Source organism: Cinclus cinclus, chromosome 3, assembly GCF_963662255.1.
Source record: "Cinclus cinclus chromosome 3, bCinCin1.1, whole genome shotgun sequence".
In the NCBI taxonomy this organism is placed as follows: Eukaryota; Metazoa; Chordata; class Aves; order Passeriformes; family Cinclidae; genus Cinclus; species Cinclus cinclus.
In genome coordinates, this window is record NC_085048.1 from 18506946 (window position 1) to 18533290 (window position 26345).

At 36.4% G+C, this 26345-nt stretch overlaps 1 protein-coding gene across 1 annotated transcript in view; it reads left to right on the forward strand.

Moving 5' to 3' along the window:
- Nucleotides 1-26345, forward strand: part of PXDN (peroxidasin) — an 80856-nt gene that overhangs the window by 33831 nt on the left and 20680 nt on the right. The window contains exons 4-16 of the mRNA XM_062488517.1: nt 11-82; nt 7512-7583; nt 8164-8235; nt 8700-8869; nt 10184-10301; nt 12380-12549; nt 13458-13730; nt 14983-15099; nt 16261-16419; nt 19475-19587; nt 20537-20693; nt 24257-24365; nt 24802-24959. Coding sequence (XP_062344501.1) covers nt 11-82; nt 7512-7583; nt 8164-8235; nt 8700-8869; nt 10184-10301; nt 12380-12549; nt 13458-13730; nt 14983-15099; nt 16261-16419; nt 19475-19587; nt 20537-20693; nt 24257-24365; nt 24802-24959 — 1760 coding nt within the window. The remainder of the gene's footprint in view (nt 1-10; nt 83-7511; nt 7584-8163; nt 8236-8699; nt 8870-10183; nt 10302-12379; nt 12550-13457; nt 13731-14982; nt 15100-16260; nt 16420-19474; nt 19588-20536; nt 20694-24256; nt 24366-24801; nt 24960-26345) is intronic.

Sequence of the window (26345 nt, forward strand, 5' to 3'; positions counted from 1 at the left end):
CTTGTTTCAGCTATTTGTACAAGAATGAAATCCAGTCAATTGACAGGCAAGCATTTAAAGGACTTGCCTCTCTAGAACAACTGTAAGTGCCTTTTCTCTTCTGTGCTGTCATCTCCATGGTTCCCCTGCAGAGGAAAAGTGCACGCCGTGATCCGTACATCCTACCTGCATGCTCTGCATGTCTGCACTCCCTGGGTTGGGCAGAGAGCCCCATAATCATTTGCATGTGAAAAAACCACAATTGATCTTTGTGTCAAATTCCTCATCTCTGTTTGTCTTCTATTTGTGATTTGCATTCCTGATGTCCCTATACATTGTTACATAGCTTTGACAAAGGAGAATTATTGTGGAAAATGTTGAAAACTAATGTATATTGCTTAGAGATAGATTCTGCTTTCATTCCTGCAGGTTTTTATGATATCTCAATTCCTTTGACTGCAGCAGTTACTTTGTTTTATGCAGCATAACTAAAGCCTCTGCAAGTTCAATCCAGTTTTGTTGTACTGTGAAAAAAGAATAGTTTTTTTAAATAAAAACCTTTATATTATTTATATTTGGATATGTACAGATGTTTAAAAAGTAAGGAAATTTATCATTTGCAGTGTAGATATTTCAGTAATGTCCTCCAGAAAGATAATTTAAAATAATACTTTTTTTCCTGTATAATGAAGAATAATTTTTACTGAAAAAAAAATGAAGAATGCAGTCCTAGGCATAACAATACCCAGATGTATTGATTCCATTAAGTTCAACTATATTGTGGTTTATAATCACTGTAGGAGAGACTTTGAATTGCTGGCATGAGTCCAGAGAGGGGCAACCAAGCCAGTGAAAGGGGCTGGAGCACAAATCCTGTGAGGAGCAGCTGAGGGAGCTGGGATTGTTTAGCTTGGAGAAAAGAGGCTCAGTGGAGACCTTACTTCTCTCTACCACTACCTGAAAAAGAGGCTGTAGTGAGCTGGGGAGTGGTCTCTTCTCCCAGGTAACAAGTGACAGGACAAGAGGAAATGGCCTCAAGTTGCACAGGAAAAGTTTAGATCAGATATTAGGAAAAAAATAATCGTTGAAAGGGTGGTAAAGCACTGGAACAGGTTGCCTAGGGAAACAGTGGAGTCACTCTTTCTGGAAGTGTTCAAGAAATGACTGTGATATGGCACTTTGTGTTCATGGTTTAATGATGAACGTGGCAGTGGTGCTAGGTTGATGATTAGGCTTGAAAATCCTAAATGTCTTTTCTAGCATTAACAATTCTATGATTCTGATCAGAAAGCATTGCTCTACATTCATTTTGATAATGTATAGAAAAAGGAAAAAGCTGTAGATGTGTAATTGTTTCACAGTTTGACTACCAAATAACAGCAGTAAACCAATTAGTTTTGTAGTGTATAAATTGGGGGCTGCACATAAATTTTAAACTCTTGAAAGGTACCAGTGTATTACAAGTGTTCTATATGTACCAGCTTTCTTGTTACTGTAAATGTCTAATGGATATTAGTAGATACAGAGTACATATGAAATAAAATGACACTTCATACAGGTACAAAATGATCCATGCTCCTTTTAGAGTGCAATAGATGCCTTTTGAAGGAGGAGCTTCTATGTAAAACAGAAGTGTTAATTATAAAAAGTATATAAATAAGTAATTTTTTTTTTCCTTAATGCCTTTCTCTTCCTTCTCCTTTTACTCTAGAAATTATTACTGCGCCATATTGACAGCAACTGGTAGGGCTTACTTGCATGCTAGTAGCAATACTTAATTTCTGTGGAGAATTTGGAACACTGAGGCCTATTTATTGAATGAGTAATGTTTCCAAAGTCATGTTCTTCCCCATGCCACAAACCTTGTATGCTGCAAGAGGCAACATTTTTCCTTTTTTCTTGTGTTCTTTTTTCCCTACTGATCTAAGTTATTACTGAAGAAACATAAATCAGTTTGAAATATTAACACCTGAATGCACTTTTCCATTGTGTGGCAGTTAAGCCTCTCTGCCTATGGTGATACCACACTGTAACAGCTTAAGCTCAAACTTTTGAGACATCAACATTATTCAGCATGAAATTGAGATTCAAGCTCAGGGCTTGAGTCTCATCTCTAGCTGAGAAGTTTGGAAATGGAGCCTGGCAGAGTCACTGCTCATTGCGTGCCCGTGTGTCGTGGCAGCACCTGCGGCTGCTGGGGAACAGGGGTGGTTCTTCCCCACTGCCTGCATCAGAGCTCACTGCTTTTTAGAGCTCTTCACTCCTAAACAGAGAGCTTGCCAGGCGAGAAAATGGGAGCACATGAAACCAGTGGCAGGCACAGAAATAAATTTAATGGATACTCTGAGATTTTTAGTTTACAAGAGATTTGGCATTTAGGCATCTTAGGCATAAAAATATGTTGTGACTCTACAGGGTCTGTCTTACCACATCAGCTTTGGAGGAAAGCTGCTGACAAGACAAGACTTGCTCTTGGCAAACAAGTTCCCAAGTGTCCTAATTTCAGTTTTGAACTCTATTGACAGTACTAAGTCGATGTTTCTGCATTTGAGGTCTCAAGTTTTCAAACACATTTTGTTACTGGTTGTGTTAACTCAGCCAAGTGCTGTTCTCAATGCTCAGCAGAGTTCTCAGTAGTCACTGTGGACTGCATTTCAGGGAACGACTTGTTTAACAGCAATTTCTTCAGCTCCAGTGAAGCAGAATTCAACTCATAGCTGCTTTAAAAAAAATACCTCAACAGCAAAGCAAGCACATTTTTTGTGATTGATGTTGTGAACAAAAACTAAATGTAGTTAGATTTAGGAGGCCTGTTGCACGTACAAGGGACAAAACCCCCCCAAGTATTTTACTGCAGCTGGCAAGTTCCTCCTTAAACCTCTGCAGCAGAATTCTTAGCTGCTGATGTATTCAAAATAGCTTTTCCTTTGGAAATTTTTGCCAAAGGAATAAGATCTTTCAATCAGATCTTGAAACCATTTGTGCTAGGGTAAATACTGAAAATAAAAATTGGCAGTTTTAGGTACTTGATCACACTGAGCCATACATACTTTGTCACCTAACTTTTCACCTGTGGCTGGGCATGAAGGGAGAGAGCTGGTGAAAAGTAGGTGCTTAGTACCAGTTCAGACACTGTTAAATCTGCAAGACATGTGTTTAGGTCTGACATAAACAGCAGAAAGCTGCAGGAAACAGATTTTTTTCAGAGCAGCGGCCGGAAGGCAAACAGAACACCCGAAAGCAAGGAGGGCTGCCTGCCTCTGTGTGCTTTGTGCTTCTGTGTGCCTGGGCTTGACAACTGAGACCCACCTGAAATGTCACAAATACCCTGCCTGGGAGGTCATGAGTTTGGATCCCGAGATGTAGCTCTACATGGAGTCCATTTCCAGATGTGTTTACATTGCTTTGCTTCTAAATATCTGTCATATTTTTGAGATCTCAGCTTATGAGTTGTATGTATCAGAGACAAAAAAGTGTACTTTCTAGTATTTAACTAGTGGGATCTTCAAATATTAACTGAATTATTTAAATCTATTTACCTAATCCTAGTTATGCATTTTCTTTCAGCTTTCATATAACATAGTCATTTTCTTCTTTATAAGCTGTTATTAGTTATGATGTAGTTTATGTACACATATACATATTTAGGGAGAATTAATAGATAAAAGCCTAAACTAACATATAGTGATGTGGGGTTTTTATTAATAATAATTGAATAATAATTGAAGTGCCTTTAACCAAATTATTTACCTCAACTCAGTTCTCAGCATTTTTGGAGTGTTGCTATTTTTATTCTTGTTTTATACTACAAGTTCCTGATTTTTGTATAACTCTGTCAGCAGTTATGCACATTTAACACAGTGGACTCTGTGTAAAGTTACTGCTAAAACTATCTGTGGGAAGGAATAATGAAAGTTAATTAATAAACAAACAAACAAACCCAAAAGGTATGACAGATATCTTGAGAAGTATATCTTCATTAATCTACAATAAGATCAGCTAGGGACAACAAACTAGGGAAACAGAAACTTCTCTAACCTTATTTTAAAAGTCTTCAGAGGATTCCATAATCTCCTTAAGAATCCTGTTCCAATATTTTATATCATTACCAAAACGTACATTTCAATATTTTTCCTTGTGTTTTAAAGCTGCTACTTGTTTTCCCTGAGCAGGGAAAGCTCTTTGATAATTATGGAACATATATGTGTGTTCATTCTCTTTCAAATAATCAAAAGGGCAAACATGCTGCTTAAATATTCAGAACATAGATTATACTCAGCTAATGGGTTAGTAAGTACTTCCCCAAAGGTATGATGATACTATTAGAAAAAGAACCATTGGCTTATATTGTAAAAGTTCTCCCACACAAAAACCATAAAGCTACATAAGATATAGTCCTAAATTTAGTGATGTGAAAAGTGCCACTGGGTCTGAATTTTACTGTAAATTTTTGTCCTACAAGATTAATAATAACAAAGACAATCTATACCATGCTTATTTGATAAAATTTTAATCTTGCTCTTGAGGTGTTTCATTTGGACTTTTTTTCCCTATAAGTATTTCCTTTCCATCTGCTTCATTATTGATAGTGAGTTTAGAATTTGAAAGAAAGACATAAGTATTTAAAAATCACTCTTGCGTGCTTTTTCTTTCAATTTTCATTCTGATAGTCTTTTTAATATCTAATTTATTACATGATACTACTATTTGTAGTGTTTTGTACTCTGAACATAAAAGATGCCTATAAAGATATTTCAGTGTGAGATTATTTCTTGAATATGATTACATTTAAGTGAATTTTAAATCCAAGAATTCACCATATTAATTAAAATGTTAAAATATACCTTTACAAAACTTTAATGTGGTACATAGAAGAAAATAATCTAAGTGATAAACCTAAGTGATAAAACAGGATTAAAGTATAGGTCATATTGCCAAGGATTTTTTATTCTCTTTATTGTAGTCTTAAAATGCAGTCTGGTTTCTGCATCTATTTATTTTAAATTAAAATTTATTTTGGCCAGATATTTTACACCTTGTTCTATTAATAAGTTGCATGATAAGGTCCTCAGGACTTTTTTAGGTCATAATTTAAAGACCTGCAAAACCCAACTACCTTGTGTAGCACAACTTACTATGAAGCAGCTGAGAGTATTTTCCAGCTGGATTTTGTGATTTGATTTTTTTAAGCTACTTTAGACAGTGTGGTATCTGATGAGGTAATGTTAACTGTTATAATGTTCTTCAGCTCCTGAATTATGGTGTTTGTATCTGCAATGATGTGAGCTTGTAAACAAGGCAACATTTATAACAGAAATATTTTTTAAAATCTGTTTGGCAAGACAAGGTGACTTTTCAGGCACACATTGATTACATCTGTAATTCTGATAGTCCTGAGTACTAAACAGCCATTATGTGCTGCTGCCTTGTGTTTGAGTTTTCCAAAATATACACTACTTAAATTAGCTGAGAGAGGTATTCTTTCTTTTTCCCTCTCTCTAATTTCATCCCGATTCATGGCCCTGAAGAAGGTGTTGTATGCCTCTTTTGTGTGTGTCTGCTTTTAAGAGTGTTATTTTTTCTTCATATAAAGGGTGCCTGAAAATCTTGCCTTGTCAATGCCAAAGAACTACAAGAGGTAAATTTATTTGGAATATAAAGAGATGTGTTTGCAAGGTGCTCACGAGGCGTAAAAATGCAAGTAGAATTAAGAAGGTTAAAAAGGAAAAAATCACTGCTACTTGCTAAACAACTAGTGTTTGTAATTTTTTCCAAAATGAAAGCTGCTGCTGACGTAGCAAACCCCATAGTTGTGCCTGGTTTTTCCCTTCGTCCTCTTTCATTGCAGTGATCTCCACCTTGCCTTGCCTTCTCCCATATGCTGGTGATCCTGGAAGGTGGACGAGCAGAGCCCTGGCTCCTGCCAAGCTGTGCCTGCCCACCCCTCATGGCTGAGCCATGCCCAGTCCTCATCCTGCCAGTCCTTCCTCACTGAGGTCTCTCTTCTCTCTGCTGGCAAATCGAATGAACCTTGCAAGAAATACCTGCCTTTGAGATCTGTCTTTTTAATTTAGAAGAATTCACCCTGGATTTTTTAAAAGGGAGATGAAAACTGGCAGTCCTAGCAAGGTGATGCAGTTCTTGATTCCTGGTGCTAACAAGACCATACTCTATGCTCAGTGTACTCTGTGGGCACACCTTGCACCGGCACTAGGCAGACTTGACGTTCTGATGTGCTTGATCACGCCCGTGCTGATTTATTGGCTTTTTTCTGTGGTCCCCATTCACTGCTCCCTGGCATCGCTCGCTGCTTGTCCTGGGAGGCTGCCAGGCACGTGCCTGGCTTCCCGCTGCACGCGCCTTCCAGGGCTCCCTGCAAGGGCTTGGCCGCAATCGCCGCTTCTTCCCGCTTTTCTCTCTGTGCAGCCACCGGCTGGCTCAGCACAGGCAAATCCCCATGTCCTTGTCCTTTTCGTGCTGAGGGATTGATGTTCAGGAGATACTGAGATCTGAGTTGTTCTCGCCGTTTTTAAATGACAGGCTTTTTTGTTCTTCAGACCAGAGTGATTTCTCTGTATGCACATTCTCCAGAGGTTCCCGAGTTTGTCAGAGGTCAAACAGGAGACTTAAAGATTTTTGAATACATTTGGATATAATCAGGATCTAAAGTCTATAAATAATTTTCACAGTTTCTTTTGCCAGTCTTACCTATTACATCTTTTTTTCTCGTCTGTAAGGTTAAGGAGTATCTCCACAAAATAGTTGACGCTGGAATGATCCTGCCTTTGCAGTACATTTTCAGAACATTTACAGATTAATAGGCTGGTTAATAATCTTGTCATATTAACTTTCTTAATTTTACAGCATTAACAGCTGTGTAGATTTATTGTGTAATGTTAATAATTTGCATAAGCATCAAGAGAGCATCAAGCAGCGCTAGTTGCTAGGAAGTCCTTTGTCTAAAGTCAAATTAGTCAAACTTGGGTTTATATTACATATTTGGTTTTGAGAGTATTCACAGCTTTAAATACCAATGTTCATAGACTAGAGAAGGTTATTTCTCAGCATCTTTTGAAATTTTCACTCACGGAAATGAAAACATTTGCCCCTGAAAAATGTTATTGTGCTGGAAACTCTAAATGTTTTCTAAATAACCTCTAACATTTTTCCTATGAAAAATAATAATTCTCTTTTTTCAATAATTTTTTTCATGCATACATATGAATGAACATGAGACTTTGCAAAATAGTGTTCAGGATATTATCTCCAAAGCAATGTTTGGGGGTTTTTTCCTATATACATACACACGCTCAATGTGGCAATCTGCAAACCCTTCTTTGTTTGCCATGTCTTTTATTTCTCAGATGCAAGTCTGATATTCAGATGGTAACTGAAAAAAACATTTACATCACTATGGCCATTTTGATCTGTAAACATGATAGAAACAATAAATTCTTTAAATAAATCACCAATTAAGAAAATTGTTAAGAAAAATGTTTCAGTATTTTTCTTTTTGTTTAACATATTTCCAGGTATCTGCACTTTAATCAAATAGAAACGTTGGAACCTGAATCCTTTACTCATCTTCCAAAACTTGAAAGGCTGTAAGTTTGTTTTTCTTGGGGTAAGATTCAGAAGACATTTTGCTTCCTTGTTTGAATTAAATTAAGCATTTGAAACTAAAACATAATATTTTTATCATTGCCATAGATTGTTTTTAATCCATTTTTTTTTACTGTAACTACTATGTAGTCTTTCCAAGAACACTTTGGTGAGGCTGACCTTAGAGGCATGCAGAAGTGAGCATTGCCTGTGGTTTATTTTTATTTTACAAAGCTATTTCCCAAAGATCTGTGATCAATGTTTGGCCTAAAATAAATGTTACGAATGAAGAACTAGACAATTTATTAAGGACCTTTTTTTTTTTTAATTTCTAATTTCAGTGCTTATGTACTCCCTTCCTTGTAGTTACTTATGGCTTCTTTTTCCTCACATGGACATACCCAAGTACACCTTGGAGGCCACTTAAAAATAGCAGACCATGAGTTGCTGAATGGGTTAAATTTCTCTTCTTTAATTTTTTTTGGTTACTTACTCTCAAAAAAACCTTCCAGAATTATGTAAATTAAATGAATGCATCACAAAAACTGAATTATTACGTGCATATTTCTGTGTTTTTAACAGGTTTTTGCATAACAACAGAATAGCTCATTTGATTCCTGGAACATTTAGTCACTTAGAATCTATGAAGAGACTGTAAGTAAATTATATTATGATTGAACTAATGAAATCTTAAATAACCCAATTAGACTGTATCTTCTCTTACAATATTTTTCTTCCTTGCAAATGCCTTTTATGCTGTAATTGTTTTAAATACTAATTTTTTTCTTAACTGTGCTCCAAGATAGATTGAGAACATAATTTTGTATCTATTTTCTTTCATTACTAAAGTTTATTTCCTATATTTGGATTATTTGTAGTCATTGTTTTTTAAACTAAATAATAAATATAGCTTGTTCTTTGGGCAGTAAAAATCATACACATTCTTCTAATGAAAACTGCCAGAATGCTTATAAGCAAGTAACCATGGCTTGTATTGCATGTTGGCTGTTGTCTGTATTCACAGATAAAGGCATTGCTCCATTTACAGAGCCGTGTTGATCCTAGCAAAGTGGCTGAGGCTTGCTAACAGAGCTGTGGCTGCTCCTTGTTTTGTGCAGGCGTTTGGACTCAAACGCTCTTCACTGCGACTGTGAAATCCTGTGGCTGGCGGAGCTGCTGAAGACGTACGCGGAGTCGGGTAATGCTCAAGCAGCAGCCACCTGTGAGTATCCACGGAGGATCCAGGGAAGATCAGTGGCTACCATAACACCAGAAGAGCTGAACTGTGGTGGGTTTGCCACTTCCTGATGGCTTATTTAAGGGTTGCATGTACCTAAACTGTATTTTTGGGGGGTATTGGAATTTGTTGTTCTGTTTATTAACGCTGACCACCTCTGGTTAGTATTGGTTATTTCTAGAAATCTCTCTGTGTACCTTTTCTGTTCTTGTGTGCTTCTGACAAAATTGATTGCTTTTACCCTTCTGCCTATTTTTAATGAAACGAATATAACCATGTTTGAAATTTCCCCTTGAAGAACTAAAGGTGATTATCCTGGTGGAGTTTATTTTTCCCTTTAATATCATAACAAGATTGTCAGCTAGGATCTGTGGTGTTGCATTAATATTATTTGGTGTTGTTTATTCCCTTCTGGACGAGGGAAAGGAAAGAAAGAAGTTCTACTGAATTTCTCCTGATGATACAGCTCTTACCTTTAAATTTTTTGTGGATGTAGGGATTGGAGTTGGACCACTGAATTTGTTTTTGTTTTACTCAGCTAAAATAACAAGGAGTGCCCCACACAAATCCTCTCTCACTGAGTATTAATGGACAAGCACCTTTGTAATCCTCCTGTTAGCCTACGTTCCTTCACCCTAGGGGTGCGAAAGCTTGGGCCCATGGGCACCCTGGGACTTGGCCCAGAACCTCTTGTGTTCTGAAATCAAAATGCAGATTTCTCATCAAGCTATAGGCATTAGCCTGCCCACCCACAAAATGAAGCCAAGGTATAAAACAAGCAAATTGTCCTTTTGCTTATGTGTTACATATAGTTCTGATCATGAGAACTATGACCATAAGCATCTACAAGGTTCTTGAAAAAGACAGTACAAAGGGAGTTTGGTGCAAGAATTGTGCACATGGTGTCCTACCAGCTCTTTGCACATCTATGCAGCCTGAATATGGAAACTGCAGGAAGCAAGCTGTACAAATTATTCTTTGAGGCAGGTTTATGCACTGATACTTATCAAGAGGAAGTTATTTTAAATGGCATTTGTGCTTGCTGCTTTAAAGTTTTTCCTTCATGGGCAATTTGAGTCTCTGTTCAAATAAATAAAACAGCCGCTTTAAAACCTGATACAAATTTTCACAATCTATTTCCAGTCTGCTGAAAGGTCCTAAGGAACAATGAAAGGGGTCAGAAATCCCTCAGTCACTTTTGCACAGGGAAAAGTGCATTTAATACTGGCTAAGCATATAGATATTTTAAGTCATAACATTTGTGAAAAACATTTTTTACAAGATGTGTGAAAATATTTTTATTTACCAGTTTTTAGTAGTTTTAAAATAAGTAAGAGTTCTTTGTATGTTTTATTGTTGATATAGAGAGGCCAAGAATTACATCAGAGCCTCAGGATGTGGACGTTACCTCAGGGAATACAGTGTATTTCACTTGCAGGGCTGAAGGCAATCCTAAACCAGAAATTATCTGGCTTCGAAACAAGTAAGTTTAAAAGAGGAAGAGAGGAACTTGATGTAAGTACATTTGTCTCTGTGTATGTATATTTCTGGTTGTATGTCCATGTGCTGTATATTGTAATATATGAAATAGTTACAGAAAAAACATGCTATAATTAAAATAAACATCTAAAGTAATTATGGCCCATATATTTTTTATTAGTAATTCTAAACAAGAGCTGGTAACTAGAAAGTATTATTACTCTAGTACTGTTTGTAAGGTGTTCAGCTGTAGTACACCTGAAAAGCTGCTCACACCTGTAATATTAAATCATTTATATAAAAGTACCAGGCAATCCACTCTGGATGTATTGCGTGTACAGTGTGTGGATCCCTTAGCATTTGCATAAGTTTTGAGGCAGAGCAAAAGATACTTTTTTTTCTTAAGGACTCAGCTGGATACAATTAAAGTTTCAGAGAACTCTTTCTGGTGCCCTAGCTCCTCAGAGGTAGCTTCTTTCCAAGGTGTAGCTCTGTCCTAGGAGAGGAGAGACATCTGTTTCCAGCCTCCTCAAACCAGTACATGGAGGGCAGGCAAGTCTTTATATCATAAGATTGTAGCATAATTCAGGCTGGAGGAGGTCTCCAAGGTTGGAGGAGGTGTCCAGTTCAGCCTTCTGAAACCAGGATTATACCAGGTTGCTTTATCCAGATGGGTCTTAAAAGCCTCTAAGGGTGGAGTTTTCTGGGCAACCTGCTGCATCTCCGTCCCTCACCACTTAGAAGATGGGGGAAGGTTCTGTAAAGGATGGCTATCTTTCAACAGCCCAAGGCCAGCCTGCTGCAGAATGACTGCTCAGGCTGTGCCCAGAGCCTGGCTCCCTCCATCTGCACTGGGCACAGCACAGCTGAAGCAACCTTGTGCTGGCACATCACCCCCTTAAAATGGTGTGAACTTGCAATGTGAACTTGCATGAACTGTTTTACCATCAGCAAATCAGACTTTGGCTTAATAATGCTCTTATACAAAGAGATGGAGATGGAGACCCTGACCTGGAACATTAATTCCCTTACAGTTTATATAAAGCGTTTTAATTTGTTAGTTGTTGATGAAATGGCATGGCTTAGAATCCTGGTTCTATATCTTTCTGCTGTCAGAAAGAACCTCTCATGCAGCAAAGGTACAGAATTTATGGAGTATGTAAGGAACAGAGCCTTGAATTTGAATGTTATAATTATTTCTTTAAAATTTTCTCTGGCTCATGTGTATATAATACACAAAGAAAACATATTCCGAATACACATATGAGTTTTAAGAAGAAACTTGAGCTTGGGGTGAGGGATTATTGACTCTGGCTCGTTTCCTGGCTGCATGAATGAGAGCAAAGCTCTTTGCAAAGTAGTTGAATATGGCAAGATTTCAGTCAAAAGCCATAAAGCTGTTGAGCAGCATGCTGAATAGACCAGTAGGTTAGGTTTTGTGCTTAAGAGGTGTGACCTCATCCCTCCTCTGTGCTTTCCTCTTCATGTAGTGAGGGGTGACCTGAGAAACAGTTCCTTTAATAAAACCCCTTAAGTCTTCTTAGGTTACATCACAGAAGCTCATCCACGACCTAACCTGAAGACCTGATCTTAACTTATTTTTGAACCAGTACAAATTATAATCAGGTTCATTAGTGCTCCTTGTACAATCCAGGCAGACGTTGGCACAAAGATAGTTTTATAGCAACTAACCTCTCTCCTAGTAGAAAGTATCTGGAGTATTGAACTTGCATGACATACTTCCAGTAGAAACAGTTTTAATTGTTTAGCCAACTAGAACAGCCTTCTAAAGAACAGGTATGTGTATTTGTTCACTGTTTTTTCCTGTAAGCTTTTCCTCATAAAATAATTTTAACTTTTCATTTTGGAGATGTATGACTTGCATAAGCAAAATAGTTTCATGGTTTATTTTTTCTCTTCTTCTCTTTAGGAGAAAATTTAAAGTTCCATTATTTTTAACAAAGTGAAACTTTTTTCTGCCCACAAGTTACTTTGGGTAATTTATCTACTGGGTTTTATTATTTGGAAGTTTCTGCACTTGTGATTTAAAGTTTTAACTCTAGCAGATCCTTTTCTTCTCAGTAATGAGCTCAGTATGAAAGAAGATTCCCGTCTAAACTTGCTAGATGATGGCACGTTGATGATTCAGAATACTCAAGAAACAGATCAAGGCATTTATCAATGCATGGCAAAAAATGTGGCTGGAGAAGTGAAAACTCAGGAAGTTACTCTTAGATACTTTGAGTCACCAGGTAAAGAGCTTTAAGCCTGAATTTTGCATTCAGATACAGAGTTGTTTTGATAATAAGAGTGCTAAAAATAAAATGCTCCAGCTCTTTGACATGTAGATTTGTTGGGCTTGGGCATCTTAAGAGCTATATCATGAAGCTATAATATCCCTAGAACACAAATGCAACTCAACTGCTTAATTAATATGTTTATTGTAGTATGCATAGTCTTACAGGCTGTAGAAGGGTTTGGAGAAGAGGCTTTACATTCCAGCATTGCTCAATGCAGCAACATTCTCTCTGGATTCCAAAACCACAGGCTGCTGAACAGGGCACTCATGGAAGCTTTGGCACACCCTGTGCAGCCATCCTTGCTCAGAAACCGTTTAGCTCTGTCTAGCCAAGGCCTCATGTTTGCAAGGACTAAATTCCAGTCCAGGACTGTAATGTTTTTAAATCACAGACTTTGCTGTGAGAACATTTTGTTTTGACACACAGCATCAGGTAAACTTAAAATGTCACTGCAGATTACTCATGTACTTGAGAAAAGTTACTTTAAATGTAGCTTAATCAGTTTTGGCTTTTGTGCACTTAACAGCAATTTTTAGCCTGTTTGTGTTTTGTATCTCAGTGTCCATGCCTCTGAAGAGACCTTTATAAAGATCAGCATGGGAGAGCAAAATGTTTGAAAATTGTTTTAATGGGAGTTAAGAAAAAAACATCAGAGCAATCATAAGCTTTTGTTTTTATCTATTGATGTCTGCAGTTAGATTAGACTTAAAGCAAGGCAGAGTTTGCACTGACATTAGAGGTATGTTGGAACACAGCTATTTACCCCCCACCCCGAGGTGTCCCCAGTTATAGTCTATATTTGTCTAAATTAGAACTGTGCAAGATAGAAGCTGCACTTAGGCATTGCTGTTTTCCCACAGCCCGGCCAAGTTTTGTGATTCACCCACAAAATACCGAAGTGCTGGTTGGAGAGAGTGTTACCTTGGAGTGCAGTGCCGCCGGTCACCCTCAGCCGCGAATCACCTGGACCAAAGGCGACAGAACCCCTCTACCCAGTGACCCTCGTGTCACAATAACTCAGTCAGGAGGACTTTATATCCAAAATGTAAAGCAGGAGGACAGTGGCGAGTACACCTGTTTTGCAACTAACAGCATAGATAACATCCATGCGACTGCATATATCATAGTCCAAGGTAAATAACGTTAAACTAGCAGAGACATATTCCTTGCAATTCTGTGGATTTGCCTTTTCTTCTGAGTTGACAGAGCCAAACTAGAAACATAAGAGTTTTTACTTCTAATTGCACTATCATAGTCCATAGGGAAGTTGCTATACATTTCACACATTTCTGATTATTATCAGAAGTTTAATGTTTTCAAATGTTAACTTCATTATGTTTTGTTTGCATGGAGGAACAAACAAGCAGTGCTAAATTTTTGAATGATTAAATATTTTCTGTAACAGGCAGCAATGCTAAAGATTAGAATTTGTGCCTGGAGAACTAGAAACAGAATTTTGAATACAGGTCTGTGCCACTTTTCTTCTGTAGACACTTCAGTGAATGTGGAAACATTTTCTCCTGAGTTTGATAGAAACTAATTCTGCCAATTGAGGCATTAGCACAGCTTATATGAAAAGCACAAGTCAAAGTACTCTAACCTGTGATTGCAATAATTTTGATATTTTATGTCAATAGTGTAATGATAAAGTATTCGAGATAAACTGTCAAAAGTCTCCTGTATATGTAGATAATTTTTTTTGCAAATACTTTTTGTGCTGGAACTTTTGTTTCCAAAATACTTTAAGTAACCTTTAAATTTGTTTCCTTCTGTTCTCCTGTTAAAATCTTTAGTTGGCAAACAGTTAAGATTGCAAATGCCTTCTTAATGAGTTCTAAAGCTATACAAAACAACTTGTTTGTGTGGTTTGTTCATTTATTATTTACCAGTGGATAATTGTGTTTTGAGAGCTGAATAAATACTTCTCCCACTGGTAGTGCACAGTGCTACTGCAGAATCTGGCCCGTGCTCCACTCATTGCTTTCATGGAGGAAAACAAGCAGCTCAAGAAGGTTTTGATTACATTACATTTTCTTCACAATTTAACTGGGAAGTTTTGAGAGAAAGAGAAGATAAGTGTTTTTAATCCAGGGAAGACTCTGTGTTTGATTTTACAAGTCTTACTGTATCTCTTATTTTGGATCTGTGACACGAGATCCCACATGCCTTCACTGACATCAGGGCCAGGTTGTGAGAGAGATGTTCCTTTTGCACAAGTGGCCACCCTAAATCTCTTGTCTCTAGGGGTCGCAATATAAAAGAATTCCATTAGCATCTCTCTTCCCACCAATATGAACTATTCCAACTTACACAGGAAACAGTATGCAATTTAGTTGTACATTTTTCTTTTTTTTTTTTTTAATGGCTTTATTTCATCATCTGTAGCTCTACCTCAGTTTACTGTCACTCCACAAGACAAAACTGTGATTGAGGGACAAACCGTTGACTTCCCTTGTGAAGCACAAGGTTATCCCCAGCCTGTTATTGCCTGGACTAAGGGAGGTAAGTGTGTTCCATTCTTACTTTCCAACTGCTAGGCTACTTTAGCAGTCACATTGGAATCACTTCTTTGTTGAAAGGAACTGCATGTATTTGTTTAGATACTTCAGTCTCTGAAGGAAACAGAATTCATCTCTCTCTCCCCTTAAGCTGGGAAAGGCAAGGTGTCTAACAGGAGATGGCTGCCCAAATATTTTTCATTATTAAGTAAGAAAGAGTCACTAAAATATATGTGTCCATAGTAGATTTGTAATAATAAATGTTTAAGAAAGATGAATCAAATTACACGTACCACTATGTATCACTGCTGTTGTACTGCAGAGGAAATGGAGATGCTGTCATTAACTGGAGGTCTGAAATTAGGTGAGATGTGCTCTCTTCAGAAACCAGAACAGTCCAGCCTGCAACTGGCATCAGTGTACCAGCACCTCTGTCACTTAAGGCACATCAACAGAAACGACAGGGTACACTCTGCTGACTGTTTTATCGAGCTATGGCTCAAAAGGCATTTAGCCAAATCCAGCAGGAAGAAATATTGTAGTGGATGTTTTATCAGTAAGCAAGAATTCTGGTGGATTCAAGTGACAAAAACTATAGCAGGCTAAATAGCTCCTTGGAAATTCTAAATTCTTAACAAACTGATCATCATTTTGATGCTGTTAATGTCCCTGTTTTTCCCTCTACTTAGACTGCTCCAATAAAATGAAATGTCCAGAAAGGGAGAGTAGAGTACAGTGATGTGTGTTCATTTTTCTTATATTCCATTTTTTCAGGGCCATATGTATTTTTCTGTGGATTGCCTAGGCAAATAAGATAAATTGTATCTTATACACATGACAATAATATGACATGAACAGTAACACGTTGGTGTTTTTATGCCTTCTCATTTTTATGCTTTAGCATGCTCCTTACATGAAAATACATATTTCTACCACAAACAGAGAAGAGATCAGAATTATGATTGTGTGCATATGTATAATTTATTTGCTTTTCTTGTTTATCTTCTTAGAAGTAAAAGTTTCAAACTTTTTTTCTTTTTTGTTTTTAATAAACTTTAATATTTTCCAGTGTTTTAAAAAAATTAAAACCTTCCGTGTTTCCCTTTTTCTGACACAAAGGGACTTTGGTGCTATAAAGAGCAAATGATGTTGTTGTGTATTTCAGGAGGCCAGCTGTCAGTTGACAGAAGACACTTAGTTCTGTCCTCTGGAACGCTGAGGATTTCCAGGGTTGCTCTGCATGACCAGGGGCAGTACGAATGCCAAGCTGTCAACATCATTGGATCTCAGCGAATTGTTGTGTACCTGACTGTGCAGCCTAGAGGTACAGCCCATGCACAGCTGCTGGGAAGAAAAAAAGAGGGAAAAAAGGAGAAATATTTAAACTCACACTAAAATACACAGTACCACGTGTGATTGTTTCTGAGTATATTTCCTTTTAGATCCCAGGTGGTTTCAAATAAATAACATGTCTTGTGAAGGATATCATTCCTTTAGAATAGTCTGTCATCTGGGAAAGAAGTTTATCTGATTTACTTTTTTTTTCTTTTTTTTTTTTTTTTTTAAGAAGTGGAGGTTTACTTTGAGGATGACAGTATTCCTATGCTTTGGAAAATATTTTATTTTGTGAAAAGTGCAATTTCCAGTAAGGGTCTATGGTGTTAGTTAAATGGTGCTATTAATATAATGTTTCATGTCCAGAAACAGAACATTTTATTTTACAGAAGCAGAATGAACTTCACAAAGAAAAGTCAATCCTTGTACTGAAAATAAACTGACACAGAAGAAAGTCCTAAAACACTAACCCCAAAATGCATTTATATTCTTTTTTTCGATTAAATTCTAAGTAAGGTGCTTATAGGATAAATTATAATTATGTTGCCATTCATAATTTATTTAAGTACTTTGATGGTTGACTGAATTCAAGGAGATAAAACATAATTCAAGACATTTATTTTTACTGACCCAATTTAAAATGGTATATTAGTGAAAGAGGCTCAAAACAGTTTAGAAGTTTGTCAGAAAAAAAAAAATTCTATTGTTTTTTCTTAGTTAAGAGTAGTATTACGAGATGGATTTCTCAAAATTGAGATGATCTTTTTAACCCATATAAAATATTGATTAAAATTATATAAAACAAGTATAAGTTTAAAAAACTTTACAGCTTTCCAGCTGTGTTCAATTTCACCAGACTTGAGTAAAGTTTGACAATCCGTGTGCAACTCGGGTTGCAAAGTTCAGCCACCAAAAGGTAGTAAATACAAGACTGAAGGCTGAATATGTTGCCTGAAAATATAGCTCTCCACAGATTATTTGCAGTGATGTTTTCAGTCGTGCAAGAAGAGAATTTTTTTCTTCTGGGCTTTTAACAAAAGGACTGTTCATCCAAGGAAGGTCTAGTTGTTGGTCACTGTGATTAAGTCAGTGTTACTGGATACAGATTAATGGTCCAGGTTTGTTCACTGGCATGACTCAGCTCACAGCTGCAGAGCCAGACTCTCTTACCTCCCAGTGCTAGACACCTGCCTCTGGATGCCTTATTTGAACTGGTTTCTGGTCCTTTACAGCAATTTCTGTACAGTTTAACAGTAGGGCACATTTGGTTGGTAGTATAAATGACTGCAGTGGAGCCAAATACTTCTCTGTAAAAGCACAGCCCTCCACCCTCTTCCACTCCCCCCTAGATATCTGTATCATGTAATCAGTAACATAGCAGTATATGTTAAGCAGAAATAGAATTCTAATGTCTTCATAATCTTGTATGTGCTTCTCGTGATGATATGAGTGCCAGGCATCTATATGGATTTGAAGAAAATTAGAGTTTAGAAACACATTAATTTTATTCATAGTGGATTTAGGTAATAGTGTACTCTATCCTTAGAACTGAAGGTGATTTTTTGACGTTTTAAGGGCTGAGGCTCACAGGTGCCATGGAGATAGAAGCTCTCTCAAGACTCAGTGCCTCAGCAAGTCAGGCTGAGAGACTCAGTTGAATGAGTTGTGGAAGTTTTTGCTTTTGTCATCTAAGAAATTGCAGTTGCTGCTACTTACAAAATTTAAAACAAACAAGTAAGGAGTTAATGCAATATTCAATCTGATGACTTTGTACATATTAAGCAGAAATATTACAGAAATATTTTTCAGAGCTCTAAATTCATGCAACTTAAGTAGTTTTGACAACTACTAGCCTATTATGTTAGAAGTTAAGAGTACTTTAAAATAATCCTGAAGCAGACATCAGGAATAAGGCCATAGAATTGCCAAGGTTAGAAAAGACCTTTCATCAAGTCCAACTGACAATGTAGCTCTACCACCATGTTCACCATTAAACCATGTCCTTAAGTGCCATATCCACACATTTTTTGAACACTTCCAGGGACGGTGACTCTACAACTTCCCTGGACAGTCTGTTCCAATGCTTGACAACCCTTTCTATGAAAAAATTTCCCTATATCTAATATAAACCTCCTCTGGTGCAACTTAAGGCCATTTCCTCTTGTCCTGTCACTTTTTACCAGCCCTTCTCTGGACATGCTCCAGCACCACAATGTGGTGTCTTTCTTGTCCTGAGGGACCCAGAACTGGATACAGACTTGAGATGTGGCATTACCAGTGCTGAGTACAGAGGACAATCCCTGCCCTGATCCTGCTGGCCACACTATTGCTGATACAGACCAGGATGTCACTGGCCTTCTTGGCCACCTGGGCACACGCTGGCTCATGTTCAGATGCTGTCAACCAGCACACCCAGGTCCTTTTCCACAGGGCAGCTTTCCAGACACTGCCCTAGCCTGCAGCACTGCAGGGGGTTGTTGTGATCCAAGGACAGGACCTGGCTCTTGGCCTTGTTGTACCTTGTACAACTGGCTCCAGCCCATCTATTCAGCCTGCCCAGCTCCCTCTGTGGGACTTCTTTGACTCTCCAGCAGATCCACCCAACTTGGTGTTGTCAACCAACTCCCACCCAGCTCGGTGTTGTCTATGACCTTGCTTAGGGTGCACTTGATTCCCCTCATCCAGGTTATTCATGACAATATTAAACAGGGATGGCCCCAGTAAAGAGCCCTGGGAAACACCACTTTTGACTGGCCACCAGCTGGATGTAACTCCACTTACTACCTCTGGGCCTGAATGTCCAGTCAGATTTTTTTCCAGCAAAGAATATACATCCATACCATGGGAAGCTAGTTTCTTCAAGGAGAAAGGAGATTTATCCCTCAAATGGAGTTATAAGCAACTAAAAACCATGCAAATAGAATCGTGTAATAGATTAAGAAATGTTCAGTAAGTGATAAAAACAGGGTGCTGACCTATTTTTTGGTAGTCTTTTGCACAAACTGTATTTCATACTATATCAGTGTATCATTTGGCTTTTTTAGTGACTCCTGTATTTGCCAGTGTTCCCAGTGACATGACTGTGGAGGTTGGCACAAATGTGCAGATCCCATGCAGTGCTCAAGGGGAGCCAGAGCCAGTCATTACGTGGAATAAGGTACTACATATTCAGTTATTAAAGAAAGGCAATGGCCTTTCCATCTCTTCATAATTAATTTTTGAAAGTGCACATTGTCAAATTATTGCTTCTTATGGTGTCTGAAAACATTACCTGAAGTCCGATCAGTAAGTATTTAATACAGAGTATGTATATTGATACTAAACCTGAATTTTATATAAATAAATATGCATATGTAGTTATGCAAGTTATTATGCAGACCAGCTAAAATTCATAATGTATGCCTTAAAAGGTCTGTATTTAGTGACAGTTCTGTGTGAATATCCTACTAATATTCACATTTTCAATGATATTATAGATATAAAACAATGAGAAATGCTGTATTTGATGCTAGTTTGAGACCAACCAGGACAGGCTTTGGTAACTTTCTGGTAACCTCTTTGTGGCTTTATTTCCATTGATGTAACAATTGTTATATCAAACTATAGAGTATTAGCAGAGTTGCCAGTGAATTAATGAGTTGCTAATATTGATATTCAATTTTTCTGATTATATTAGTCTCTTCAATTACTGAGTATTAGAAATTTACTTTAATGGACCTTAAATAGCTTCTAAATGAGAACATGAAGAACTGATATACGTAAAGCTCTTGATCTATTTCAGTTGGTTAATTTTGAGAAGAATAAAATATGTTTGTTTTCAAGTGGTGCTATCTTATTTTTGGGTCATAGATTTTATGTGCTGAAAGCCTATTAAAATACTTTTATTTGTTATAGTGAGTAATTTTAGATGTAAAGAAATACACTGTACTGTTTAAAAGTGCATTTGATTTTTCTATATAAGCTTACGACAATCTATCTGACTGTGAACTTGGTGTGCAAAATAGAAATACAAAATAAAAATTAAAATCAGGAGAGAAAAAGATGACAAAAAATCAGGTATGAAAACAAGTGCATTTTGAATAAGTAAACTTTGGGCTTTCCTGCAGGATGGAGTACAGGTAACTGAGAGTGGAAAATTCCATGTTAGTCCAGAGGGATTTCTCACCATTCGCGATGTTGGCACAGCCGATGAAGGTCGCTATGAATGTGTTGCCCGCAACACCATAGGATACTCCTCTGTTAGTATGGTGCTGAGTGTGAATGGTAAGACACATGAGTATGACTTAGATTATTAGTTTTGTCCTGATTGTCTAACATGTAAAATGAAAAAAAGTTGTCAAATTACTAAATTAGTTAATTTTATTCATATTTCTATTTTTCTCCCATGATTCTTTTTTTTTTCCCCCATATTTTAGTGAGATGGTAATGTCATTATAGGAATATCTCTATGTATTAAGCACCAAAACTATGCTTTGGGCTCACGTTAATCTTTCAACTTTCTTCTTGAGATATTATTTAGAGCTTTTAGAATTTGCTAGTCAAATACCCAGTCTAATTTTTAGACATAATGTGATAAAAATCTTTTGGCATCTTCAAAGGGACACTTACAGCATTTCATTGAAAATTAGGCTGTACCTATTGCAAAACAGTTCAGGAAAATCATACAGACCTTAAGAAGCTAAAAGAGAAAACAGGAGGAAAAGAATATTTGATCTTGTTATAATTATTTGAAAGTAATAATGGCAAATAATAGTTATCAATTATTTCTATGTAATAAGTGGCAATAAAGCAGCAAAAGAGGCTAAGGAAATAACTTCGCTACAAAGATTGACCATAGTGCTTTTCTGATGTATTGACCAAAACTGCTGATTTTTCAGTGTAATTTTGATGGAAAATAAAAGAAAATTGTATGATTTCTGTCTCTCAGTAGGGAATATAAGACAGTATTTTTGTATCTTCAAAAAATTTGTATAGAACAGTGATTTCTTTGGTATTTTGAAGATTGGTGTGAAGATCTCTTCAATATATTGGATATTGTTTCCCAGTGTTATTTGGGATGTTCTGTATTTTGTGTACTAAATTGATAAAGACATATCAATGACTTTTCTGATATATTATCTGCCATGGTATCAATCACATAGTGTCAATAAAACTATGATGTTGCCTGTTTTAGGTTGTTTTTAGTAGACTTTTAATCTATACTTCTTAGTATGAAAAATATTTCTTTAATCTGTGAAGATTATTCAGGACAAAAAAATTGTAGGGCTAGGAATCATAGTAATCATAAGTTTCCATCTACATGTATGAAGTCAGCAAAGGGAAAGTAATGAAAATCAGTTAATCTGGCTACTCTGGAGATGCGTAGCAAAAAACCCTGTTTTTGTTTAGGAAAGATTAGCTAGTTCTCAAGTCACTAAGAGTGCTGCAAAATGAAACCATGAGTTGAAATAAAACCCCAGTGAAAATGTGTTTCATTCACTTAGTACAGGTATAAATTGATCATTCTCATCTGCTGAAATCAGCAAACTACAAAACTGCTTATTTGCTGATTTGTAGTAAATAATTGTTTTGTGGGTAATTTCTTCTAAACTGTAGCATAAATAAACCTTAAATTAGTGAAACTACAGTTAATTAATCTGCATTCCATCTGAAGCTGTAAATGAAATTTCCCCTTCAGATTAGTGGGATATGAGATGCTGCTTTGCTGTGGCAGCTTTAAAAACTGATGCTGTCAGAGGAACAAGGAGGACAAGTGGACAGGTTATAAGTATTGGTTAATTGCTGGGTAGATAGTATTTATAATGGCACAGCCAAAAATGCCCAAAAACTTGCATGTCATCATTTCTTTTAAACAGGGTAATGTTTTATGAATGTTTCTAAATCAAAACACTTTCCTAAGACTGAGACCAAATAAAGGCAAGCATATAGAAGCTGGAAATAGGTTTTTCTGGCTGTGTTGGATAATATTTTAAAGATGCTTTTCTTTAGCTATTTTCTTCTGTGTCCTTTTCCATTGTTTGGTAAAAGTCATTCCCCCCTCCCTGCGTAATTTTAAAAAAGTATTGTGGGAGACTCTTACAAGGAGCTTTAACCCCTAACATTTATCAGTCTAAAAAAAGAACTGCTAGAAATAAACAGTCTAAACAAAAATCAAGTACAGAATAGTTAACATCTGACCGAGGTTTATAATTCAACCCACATATACTATTAATCAGAAAGATAGCTCTGCAAGTAAATACCAGGTTTACATCTAATGTAGACAGCACTAAGGAAGGTAGCCAGCCACTGGATTTTTACAGACTGCAGTTTTGCACTCTTCAGGTCATTCAAGGCACACAAACACTCTGAAACGACTGTAAATGTCGTTTAGACCTGTAAATGAAATTTCTTCCTAAAACAGGTAGCTTCTCTGATAGTGTTTCTGTATGGCTGCTATTGAAGATGAAGCTGTCAAGCAAGGACAGTTGGTAATTAGGATGGATCAAGGACTATTGCCCTCAGGCAGTGTGGAAAGGGTCAGCTGATTTTGGATGCTGGGAATATATTGCCAAAAGCCTGAGACTGGCCTCAGGGCACAGAAAGGGGCTTCATCTGCAGCTATAGAGTTCCAGGGAGTTTTATTTGATGGTATAGATGGTTAAGTTTGATTAAGTGGGTCTAGACTCTGAAACTCGTGTAGACATAATTTAAGCTGCCACTTAGGAAGGAATAATAAAAAGTTGCCTAGGGAAAAAAAAAAAGGAGTAATGAAAAGCTTTTAAACAACAGTTTTTATGTCAGATGATTTTGTACATCTGCTGATTTTATTCCAGTGTATATGCTTTGGACTTTTTCCCTACTTTACCCTTCTTCCTGTGTGACTTCTCCAATCTAAACATACTCTGGAAATTGTTAGCTGTTGCCCCTGGATCTGATAGTTCTTAGTTTAGACTGAAAGGAAGGCTGTTAGTCCTACTCATTTTGTACAAACATCCAGCTGCAACTAAGCATTGCATAAAAGACCTATGCATTATTAAATTCCCAGTGCTGTGTACAGTTGTTAAATAGCTTTTAAGCATGTGAGTTTTAACCTAGTATCAAAAAGACAGTTTTAAAGTAGGAAACAAAGGAGTGATCTAAACAAAAAAAAAAAATTAAAAATACTGCCCTTTAAAATTAATCTGTGTTGCTTATTATACTAAGATCAGGAGAAGAACAATGTTAATTTCTGTGAATTCAATTATGTGAATTTTGTTCATTATTGCTTCTTGCAGCACATTCCTGTAAGCTCTTTAAGTTCTTTAACTCAGTTCAATACTAAGTCAGAACTAGCTGAAATCAAAGGGGAAATCTGCATTGATTTCCATGGGTATAGGTCAGGCTCTTGATACCAACATCTGAAACCTGATAATACATGAGAAAAATCCATTATTATTAATATTATTATTGTTAATAATAATAATAATAATAATAATAATAATAATAATAATAATAATAATAATAATAATAATAATAATTTTATTTCATCATCTGCATTTGAAATTATAGGTATAATTAAAGGACAGCTATGCACTGTATACATTTCTCTTTATCTTGCTTTTGAGTTATGAGCTACATGACTTTTAAGCTTAAGCTAACTTATGTTTTAAATTAATTTTGTTCTACTTTAATATGACTTGATAGAATTTCAAAATGGTTAAGAATTTTTTATTTGGATGAACTAACATTTAAAGAATGGGGTTTACTTTGTAGAACTGAAATGATGTCGTGTCTAGACTCTGTTTTATGGAAGTATCTTTTTGTGTGTGGCCATTTTTGCAATAACATGTGAATTCCTTTTTCTCTAGTTCCTAATGTCAGCCGAAATGGAGATCCTTTTGTACAAACGTCAATTGTGGAAGCAATTGCAACTGTTGACAGAGCAATAAATTCAACACGTACACATCTGTTTGACAGGTATCTCCCTTTTTTTTTCATATTGAGAAGTCAGAATTAATTTTCTATATACTAGAAATAATATGAGATTTATTAAACAAGAAACCATTTTATTAAATAAAAGGCATTGTTAGTGTTTGGTTGTTTCGGAGAACACTAACAGTTCAGCATGTAAGGATTTCTATCGTTTATACACTCCTCCTGAGATCTCTGTTCACTGCAGTAGTTCTTCTGCTAGATAATGTGTATTAAAATGCTACTAAATATTTAATTGCTACCAAGTATTTAATTTTTATTATTTTATTGAATTTTTTTCTTCTTTGCCTTCCATTTTGAGATGAGTAACCAAGGTATGTACTAATCACATTGCTTGAACATTTACATGATTTATGTACATTATTGTTGTTTTGTACCTCCTTTGTACACTTACTGTTTTTTTTCCCAAATTATCTATCAGTCGTCCTCGTTCTCCAAATGACTTGCTAGCCTTATTTCGATACCCAAGGGACCCATACACTGTTGAGCAAGCAAGAGCTGGGGAAATATTTGAAAGGACCTTACAGCTTATTCAAGATCATGTACAAGATGGTCTAATGGTTGACCTGAATGGCACAAGTCAGTATTCTTTCCTTGTTTTTCTGTTTTGATGTGCATTTGCCTTTTTAAGTCATTATACTTCAGGAGACATTAATTTTCTGATGTTTGGTCCCAGCTGCAGAACCATTACATTGAAATCATTGAAGTATTTGACTTTGCAAAACTTTACCAAATTCTGTCCTTGGTTTGCACATTGTTCACTATATATCTCTGAGCTCTTCAAGTGGAGTGTTTTCTGTCACATTGACATATTAGGAAAAAGTTCAGGTTCTGATTCTTCTGCTGGTCGAACTTAGTATAATAGAAGTGCATAATGTAGTGTATAATGTTCTGTTTGTTAATTCTCTGTGTATTAGTTTATTAGGACCATTGTCTCATTGCAGACAATAGACTTTTGCATTGTGTTAAAAATAAGCAGTATTTTGTTCCTGTTTCTTTAAGAAAAACTATTTAATATCAGCGTGCCTTGGCAAGGAGAAAACATGACATAACAAGAAGGATTCGTATACCTTACAAACGAAGGTTTCTGCTTATACCACAATAGTATCCAAAGAATTATTTTCTACTTTATATATATGAGTGTCAAACTAAGTTAATTGCTTTGTTTAACACAGACCTGATGTAATGAGAAATACAGTTCTTGTTACTTTTCATAACTAGCAAAAAAAAGTGTGAGATTTAATTTCTGCCTTTTAGGTATTGGATTCCAGTCAAACTCATGAAATCCAGCTGGAGTGCATACAGCTAATGTGTGTAGATATATGAGTGGATAGTCTTGAAACGTGCAATTGAAGCATTTGGAAATAATGATAGAGTTTTAGGAGAGCTTTTGAGACTTGAGACAGCCAAAAACTACACTGGCAATCTAGAGGAAATACTTTTACTCATTATATTCTTTTTGATGTTTATAATTGTGTATTTATTGTAACTTCTGAAAACTTTAACACTGACCATGAGCTAGCAAATATTTATAAGACCAAAGGCAGCAAGCTTTGTGGAGTACTGTAATATTCGCCAGTGAAAGGAGCTTGTTACTCATTATTAGATCTCAGTAGATAATTCATGATGAATTGTTTGCCACAAAAACTTACTTAAAATTCTTTGAAGGCTGATGTTTTATAAGAGCCACCCTGTTTGGTTTGGTTTGGTTCTCTGATTAGATGCATACGCAAGAATATTGAATATATATGCTATAAATATATAGTAGTAGCAATACATAAAATGTGATGTGTGAAAACTGGTTGTCTAGGACTGATAGTAGGCATTAAAGCCTATGGATACTAGATAATAAATACAAAATCAGGCAACTTTCTGTGATACTGTAAATTCTGTTTGCAACCAGGCCTTGCATTTGAGACCTACAGAATCCAAAGAAATCTGGCTTTTAGGGCAACTTGAATAGTA